The 8,306-nt window shown below is 51.9% G+C and overlaps 1 protein-coding gene across 4 annotated transcripts; it reads left to right on the forward strand.

Moving 5' to 3' along the window:
- Window positions 1-22: 22 nt before the first annotated feature.
- prlrb (prolactin receptor b) lies at window positions 23-8,239 on the forward strand. Of its 4 annotated transcripts, none has more exons than XM_060065664.1 (9): window positions 23-204; window positions 861-923; window positions 1,310-1,442; window positions 3,240-3,409; window positions 5,026-5,192; window positions 5,626-5,791; window positions 6,527-6,623; window positions 7,185-7,254; window positions 7,340-8,239. In XM_060065664.1, the coding sequence occupies exons 2-9, from the start codon at window positions 872-874 to the stop codon at window positions 7,916-7,918; spliced, it is 1,434 nt and encodes a 477-aa protein (XP_059921647.1). In that variant the 5' UTR covers window positions 23-204; window positions 861-871; the 3' UTR covers window positions 7,919-8,239. The 4 variants fall into 4 exon arrangements, with proteins under 4 accessions (XP_059921647.1, XP_059921646.1, XP_059921649.1 ...); XM_060065663.1 differs by having other exon boundaries at window positions 25-204; window positions 861-929; XM_060065666.1 differs by having other exon boundaries at window positions 25-204; window positions 861-929; window positions 5,026-5,162; window positions 5,650-5,791.
- Window positions 8,240-8,306: the final 67 nt, after the last annotated feature.

Genomic DNA, 8,306 nt, shown 5'->3' on the forward strand with positions numbered 1-8,306 from the left:
CGTCCCGCACATCATTCTCCCACACACACGGTTCCCACAGCTCCTACGGCTCCCAGCGCTCAGACGGGCAGAGCTGAAGCCCTTCTCCTCTCGTCCTGTCTCTCTCATGCATATTTGATTTGCCTGATGGAAGTTTGTTTTCTAAAGACGTTCTTTGGAGAGAGCCATATGATGGCCTAACGCAATTACCAAGATACCACTAAGGTAAGGGATCTCCTGATTCTATTCTTTAATGAAAATGATTCCTCTCTAATTATACCGAAGTCATGATGTACCTTTATTGAAACAGTTTAGAACCTTTATGACACAAGACAGCGTGTGACAGACCAACGCTTCAGAAAGAAAGAAACACATACCTATCCCAAACGAGAGGGAATAGTGTTTCATTATGTTTGGGATTAATTTGGTCCTTCGGAGCTCTTGTTTGAGTCTTTTGTATGTATCTTTATTGCTGCCGCAGTGACATCACATTGAAGGGTAATGGGGCCATATTCACTCATGGCCTCAAGTGTTTTTCCTAGGTTATTATTGTTGGAAAATCTGGTAAACTTACTCTAGGTCGTTTATATGATTTTATGATGAAGAATGTAGATAATACACAGACGTCTAGATATTAGATATTATAAAGGGCCATCCTATTGATATTAACCAGTGTGCTGTCTGTTCTGCCTCCAGACACACAGGCTGTATCAGGTGCCAACAGAGGAGCTGCGGGCTCACAACTCTACTAACCTGCTGCTGTCACTTCCTCCACACACACACACACACACACACACACACACACACACACACACACACACACACACACACACACACACACACACACACACACACACACACACACACACACACACACACAGGGCAGAGCAGGATGAGGGTTGATATCGTCTTCGCTCTGTCTCTTGTCTTCGGACTCGTGAAATGTGAGGGTGAGTTCAAACCTTTGATTGATGATGGTGTCCTTAGGATTCACCTGAGTTCCCCTGCTGCATGACGACAGTCTGGTGTCCTCATGCAGAATGAAGGCTCAGTCTGGTGTCTTCATCCTGAATGAAGACTCAGTCTGGTGTCCTCATGCAGAATGAAGACTCAGTCTGGTGTCCTCATGCAGAATGAAGACTCAGTCTGGTGTCTGAACCAGGTGACTCAGGGGCAGAGCTAATCCGTGTCTCTGTGTTTGCGTGTGCTGCGTGTTTCTGCGCATGCGTGAGTGTGCGAGCATGTGCACATACCTGTGTGTGTGTGTGTGTGTGTGTGTGTGTACTCATGCATGTACGTGTGTGTGTGTGTGTGTGATACCTGTTGTCAGGTGCGACTCTTCCGGGTAAACCGGTTGTGGAGAGCTGCCGGTCTCCAGAGAAAGAGACGTTCAGCTGCAGGTGGAGGCCTGGGACTGACGGAGGCCTGCCCACCACACACCGCCTCTTCTACACCAAAGAGAAGTCAGTCGGGTGGTGCTAATGCAGCAATAACACCATCAGCATGCATACTGATGTAACACCATCAACAGCAGACAAATGAACACTCTGTGGGGGGTTCTAGAGCCTCCAAAGAGCGTCCACACATTGGGAGTCCTTCACAGCCTGTCATGTGAGCAGCTCTGGGTGTTCAGTTCAACTCAGCTCTTTATTGTCCTTGGAGATTATCCACAACAGTTACAGTAAACAACAACATAATAAATGTTTATAGGAAGAGTAGCCATAATGACAGGCTGCTGAGCTGGTCAGTCGATCATGTCGAGCACGCAGATCAAAAATGTAAGGCTGTTGCGTTCTGCCCTGGGGGAGCCTGTCTCCCCCATGGAGGGGAGGAGCCTGTCTCCCCCATGGAGGCGGGAAGCCTGTGAGTGGCGGCTCAGAGCCTCTGGCAAACCTGTCCGTCATAGATCAGATATCTGCCGCGACTGCAGGCCAATTATTTAGCTAGCTAACTTTAGAATATGGAACAGCTTGTTCTCCATGAAGGATGTGTAGAGAACAGGCCCTATAAAGGATGTGTAGAGAACAGGCCCTATAAAGGATGTGTAGAGAACAGGCCCTATAAAGGATGTGTAGAGAACGGGCCCTATAATGGATGTGTAGAGAACAGGCCCTATAAAGGATGTGTAGAGAACGGGCCCTATAAAGGATGTGTAGAGAACGGGCCCTATAAAGGATGTGTAGAGAGCGGGCCCTATAAATAATGTGTAGAGAGCGGGCCCTATAAAGGATGTGTAGAGAGCGGACCCTATAAAGAATGTGTAGAGAACGGGCCCTATAAAGGATGTGTAGAGAACGGGCCCTATAAAGAATGTGTAGAGAGCGGGCCCTATAAAGAATGTGTAGAGAACGGGCCCTATAAAGGATGTGTAGAGAACGGGCCCTATAAAGAATGTGTAGAGAGCGGGCCCTATAAAGGATGTGTAGAGAGCGGGCCCTATAAAGGATGTGTAGAGAACGGGCCCTATAAAGAATGTGTAGAGAACGGGCCCTATAAAGAATGTGTAGAGAGCGGGCCCTATAAAGGATGTGTAGAGAGCGGGCCCTATAAAGGATGTGTAGAGAGCGGGCCCTATAAAGGATGTGTAGAGAGCGGGCCCTATAAAGGATGTGTATAGAACGGGCCATATAAAGGATGTGTAGAGAACGGGCCCTATAAAGGATGTGTAGAGAGCGGGCCCTATAAAGGATGTGTAGAGAGCGGGCCCTATAAAGGATGTGTAGAGAACGGGCCCTATAAAGGATGTGTAGAGAGCGGGCCCTATAAAGGATGTGTAGAAAAGAGCTATCCGAGTCTCATCCACAGTCTAGCATTCAGTCTGCGTCGTCAGTGCCGTCTCTGTCGGCGCTGATACCGTCAAAAGCAAGATTTGATCCAAAGTAAATTTACAATCAATAAGTAAACAGACTCAACGGTTGAGTTCACATTATTACACATAGGGGAGATTGATATACACAGTATGTATATATTATGCTGTACAGTATGTATGCATTATATTGTACAGTATGTATACATTATATTGTACAGTATAAATGATATTTTACAGTATGTATATATTACATTTGTGTCTTGTTGTGTATGGATGTTGTTTGTTGTTGTGCTGTCTTGTTGTTGTGCTGTCTTGTTGTTTGTTGTGTCTGGATGTTGTTTGTTGTTGTGCTGTCTTGTTGTTGTGCTGTCTTGTTGTTTTGGTGTCTTGTTGTCTTGTTGTGTCTGGATGTTGTTTGTTGTCGTGTTGTCTTGTTGGTGCCGGGGGGCAGCTCGGAGGGGACCTTTGAATGTCCGGACTACCGGTCGGCCGGGGAGCACTCGTGTTTCTTCGACCGGAACCACACGTCGGTGTGGGTGAGCTACTGGGTGAGGGTGCTGGCCTCCAACGCCCTGGGGGACACCAGCTCAGACACCCTGGAGGTGGACGTGGTGAACATCGGTGAGCTGCTGCCCTCCGCTCCTTCTCCCCACAGTGCAGCGTAGTTAGTTCACCCGCCCTCTAGTTAGTTAACCCGCCCTGTAGTAAGTTAACCCGCCCTGTAGTTAGTAAACCCGCCCTGTAGTAAGTTAACTCGCCCTGTAGTTAGTTAACCCGCCCTGTAGTTAGTTAACTCGCCCGGTACTTAGTTAACCCGCCCTGTAGTTAGTTAACTCGTCCTGTAGTTAGTTAACCCGCCCTGTAGTTAGTTAACCCGCCCTGTTGTTGGTTAACCCTCCCTTTGTAGTTAGTTAACCTGCCCTGTAGTCAGTTAACCCGACCTGTAGTTAGTTAACTTGACCTGTAAGTAGTTAACCCGCCCTGTAGTCCTCCTCTCCTCAGTGCAGCGTAGTTAGTTAACCTGCCCTGTAGTCAGTTAACCCGACCTGTAGTTAGTTAACCTGACCTTTAGTTGGGTAACTCGCCCTGTAGTTAGTTAACCCACCCTGCGTAGTTAGTTAACCTGACCTGTAGTTAGTTAAACCGCCCTGTATTCAATTAACCTGACCTGTAGTTAGTTAACCTGACCCGTAGTTAGTTAACCTATAGTTAGTTAACCCGCACTGTAGTTAGTTAACCTAACCTGTAGTTAGTTAAACCGCCCTGTAGTTAGTTAACCCGCCCTGTAGTTAGTTAACCTGACCTGTAGTTAGTTAACCTAACCTGCAGTTAGTTAACCCACCCTGTAGTTAGTTAACCCGCCCTGTAGTTAGTTAACCTGACCTGTAGTTAGTTAACCTAACCTGTAGTTAGTTAACCCACCCTGTAGTTAGTTAACCCGCCCAGTAGTTAGTTAACCCAACCTATAGTTAGTTAACCTAACCTGTAGTTAGTTAACCCGCCCTGTAGTTAGTTAACCTGACCTGTAGTTAGTTAACCTAACCTGTAGTTAGTTAACCCGCCCAGTAGTTAGTTAACCTGACCTGTAGTTAGTTAACCTAACCTGCAGTTAGTTAACCCACCCTGTAGTTAGTTAACCCGCCCTGTAGTTAGTTAACCTGACCTGTAGTTAGTTAACCTAACGTGTAGTTAGTTAACCCACCCTGTAGTTAGTTAACCCGCCCAGTAGTTAGTTAACCCGACCTATAGTTAGTTAACCTAACCTGTAGTTAGTTAACCCGCCCTTTAGTTAGTTAACCCGCCCTGTAGTTAGTTAACCCGCCCAGTAGTTAGTTAACCTGACCTGTAGTTAGTTAACCTAACCTGCAGTTAGTTAACCCACCCTGTAGTTAGTTAACCTAACCTGTAGTTAGTTAACCCACCCTGTAGTTAGTTAACCCACCCAGTAGTTAGTTAACCCGCCCAGTAGTTAGTTAACCTAACCTGTAGTTAGTTAACCCACCCTGTAGTTAGTTATCCTGTAGTTAGTTAACCTAACCTGTAGTTAGTAACCCACCCTGTAGTTAGTTAACCCACCCAGTAGTTAGTTAACCTGACCTGTAGTTAGTTAACCTAACCTGTAGTTAGTTAACCCACCCTGTAGTTAGTTATCCTGTAGTTAGTTAACCTAACCTGTAGTTAGTTAACCCGCCCTGTAGTTAGTTAACCTGTAGTAAGTTAACCCTCTCCCCCCCCAGTGCAGCCCGGCCCCCCTGAGAACGTGAGCCTGGTGCTGGAGGTGCTGGAGGGGACCCCCTACCTCCACGTGGAGTGGCGCCCCCCTGCCGAGACCGATGTTAGTTCCGGATGGGTCACCGTCAACTACCAACTCAGGGTGAAGGCGGCCGGACAGATGGACTGGGAGGTACGGACAGACAGACGGACAGACTGACAGAGAGACGGACAGAGACAGAGACAGACAGACGGACAGACAGACAGACAGACAGAGAGACAGACAGAGAGACGGACAGACAGACAGACAGAGAGACAGAGACAGACAGACAGACGGACAGAGACAGAGAGACACACTGACAGACAGAGAGACGGACAGACAGACAGACAGACAGACGGACAGACGGACGGACGGACGGACGGACGGACGGACGGACGGACGGACGGACGGACGGACGGACGGACGGACGGACAAATGGACGGACAGACAGACAGACAGACAAATGGACGGACAGACAGACAGACTGTTTGTTAACCGGGACCTCCAGAGGTATCCTGGAGGTGAGACGTTTCGGTCATCTGCGAGAACTGATTTTCCAAATGATTGAACCAGAGCAGCGACGCAGCGTTCTGTTCCGTGTGTTCTGCAGGAGTACGTGGCGGGGAAGCAGAGCCACTTCAACATCCACAGCCTGCACTCCGGGGAGCGCTACGAGGTGCAGGTCCGCTGCCGATTGGACCACGGCCACTGGAGCATCTGGAGCCCCGCCTCCTCCCTCATCCTGCCCCACTGTGAGTCTAGCCCCGCCTCCTCCCTCAGCCTGCCCCACTGTGAGTCTAGCCCCAGCCTCCTCCCTCAGCCTTCCCCACTGTGAGTCTAGCCCCGCCTCCTCCCTCATCCTGCCCCACTGTGAGTCTAGCCCCGCCTCCTCCCTCAGCCTGCCCCACTGTGAGTCTAGCCCCGCCTCCTCCCTCAGCCTGCCCCACTGTGAGTCTAGCCCCGCCTCCTCCCTCAGCCTGCCCCACTGTGAGTCTAGCCCCGCCTCCTCCCTCAGCCTGCCCCACTGTGAGTCTAGCCCCGCCTCCTCCCTCAGCCTGCCCCACTGTGAGTCTAGCCCCGCCTCCTCCCTCAGCCTGCCCCACTGTGAGTCTAGCGCCAAGCCCTAACCCTGAGGTTAACGCTCACCAGATAACTGACCCGCCCAGGTTAACGCTCACCAGATAACTGACCCGCCAGGTTAACGCTCACCAGATGACTGACCCTGAGGTTAACGCTCACCAGATAACTGAACCGCCAGGTTAACGCTCACCAGATAACTGACCCGCCCAGGTTAACGCTCACCAGATAACTGACCCGCCCAGGTTAACGCTCACCAGATAACTGACCCGCCAGGTTAACGCTCACCAGATGACTGACCCGCCAGGTTAACGCTCACCAGATAACTGACCCGCCAGGTTAACGCTCACCAGATAACTGACCCGCCAGGTTAACGCTCACCAGATAACGCGTCCCTTCCTGTGTTGAAGATGCCCTGAAGCAGCGCCTGCTGTGGAGTGTGGTCAGCGTGGTGTCGGTGGTCCTAATCACCGCCGTGTTGTGCCTGCTCATCATGAAGAGGAAGACGTAGGTGTACACTGTACTACACGCTGTCATGAAGAGGAAGACGTAGGTGTACACTGTACTACACGCTGTCATGAAGAGGAAGACGTAGGTGTACACTGTACTACACGCTGTCATGAAGAGGAAGACGTAGGTGTACACTGTACTACACGCTGTCATGAAGAGGAAGACGTAGGTGTACACTTTACTACACGCTGTCATGAAGAGGAAGACGTAGGTGTACACTTTACTACACGCTGTCATGAAGAGGAAGACGTAGGTGTACACTTTACTACACGCTGTCAGCCTTTCTGTTGCCATTAGTTACAGAAGAAAAGCAAACCTTCCCTGACGTAGGAGCTCATGTGTAGGTCAGGAAACAGACACTCACCAGATGGGCGTGTTTGCATGAAGGCAGGGTCCACTGTCCTACTGAACCGACCCATCTGACTTAGTTAAAGGGGACATATTATACCACCAGGTGTGAGTGTGATTAGCCGTTACAAGCCGTTTCAAAACGGCTTGTAACGGCTAATCACACTCACACCTGGTGGAATAATATGACATCTGACCTCTGACCTTTAGGTTGAAGGGGTGGCTCCTGCCTCCGATTCCTGGACCCAAGATCCAAGGGTTCGTCTCCCAGCCGCTCCAGGTAAGGTCAAAGCCACTTCCTGCCTGAGCCGACTGCAACAACAACAACCACAACCACACGGACAGTCCGGTCTCTCCTCCCCCAGGGCCGGTGTTCTGGGGACTTCCTGTACGGCCTGGTCCCCCAGGGGTTCCCCCCGACGCAGGCCCTCAGGGACCCCCCCGAGGAGCACCTGGTGGTGTGTGACGGGCGGGAGGGCCGGGCCCCCAACGGGCACAAGTCCCCCGTCAGGAGCCGGATCCTCCCGGGGTTCTACCGGCTGCCCCGCCTCGGCTGGGAGGGAGGCCCCGCCCCCGAGGGAGGCTCCGCCCCCGGCCTCGCTCATGGGCCCCTGGCGGTGGAGGGCGGAGCCTCTCCGGGCCTCGGGGACTCCGCCCTCCCGGGGGGTTGGAATATCGGGGCCGGCTCCGTTGAGGACCTCGTTGAGGACCTCGGCCCCGGGGGGCCGGCGGGGCCCGCCCCCCCGGGGCCGAGGAGCACCGCGGGGAGGGGCGGGGCGGCCGAGGAGGAGGAGTACAGCAGGGTGAGCCGGGTCCGGGACAACGTGGTGGTCCTGGAGCACCAGCCACCCCGGGACCCCTCCCCCCAGCCCCCCCGGGACCCCAAGCAGAGGGCCGCCTGGGGGTCCCTGGAGGGCGGATACGTCGACCCTTCGCGGCCCTGATCCAGTACCACCGCTCTCTGTGGTTCAGCCTTTATTTATTACTGCCTGTATCCTGTGTGCTCGTGTCAGCCAATCAGAGGTGACCCTGGGGAACGAGGGACGGCTGGAGAAACGCTGCGGACTCTGTAGCAGTTGCTCGCTACTCGCAGGTCGAGCCTCAGGAGGTCTCCCCGCCTCAGGAGGTCTCCCCGCTCCGGTCTAGGGAACGGATCCTGCTGTCGTGTCTAGGATGTGATACCGCCCGCCGGTACATCAGAGCCAGAAGCCGCTCCTACTCTCTGTGATATTCATGTTAAATATTAAATATGTAAGCCCTTTTCATTCTGCCTCTGTGATTACGTAAAATCAGGGAACGAATCCGCCTCACCAGCACCTAAGAAGCACAAAT

This window comes from Gadus macrocephalus, chromosome 11 (assembly GCF_031168955.1).
Source record: "Gadus macrocephalus chromosome 11, ASM3116895v1".
Lineage (NCBI taxonomy): Eukaryota > Metazoa > Chordata > Actinopteri > Gadiformes > Gadidae > Gadus > Gadus macrocephalus.

Excerpts from the sequence above, each read along its gene's own strand:
- prlrb (XM_060065663.1), top strand. The coding sequence starts at position 872 with ATGAGGGTTGATATCGTCTTCGCTCTGTCTCTTGTCTTCGGACTCGTG. Across the intron at positions 1,443-3,239 it reads CTCTTCTACACCAAAGAGAA|CTCGGAGGGGACCTTTGAAT; the intron begins GTCAGTCGGGTG and ends GCCGGGGGGCAG. Across the intron at positions 5,792-6,526 it reads CTCCCTCATCCTGCCCCACT|ATGCCCTGAAGCAGCGCCTG; the intron begins GTGAGTCTAGCC and ends CCTGTGTTGAAG.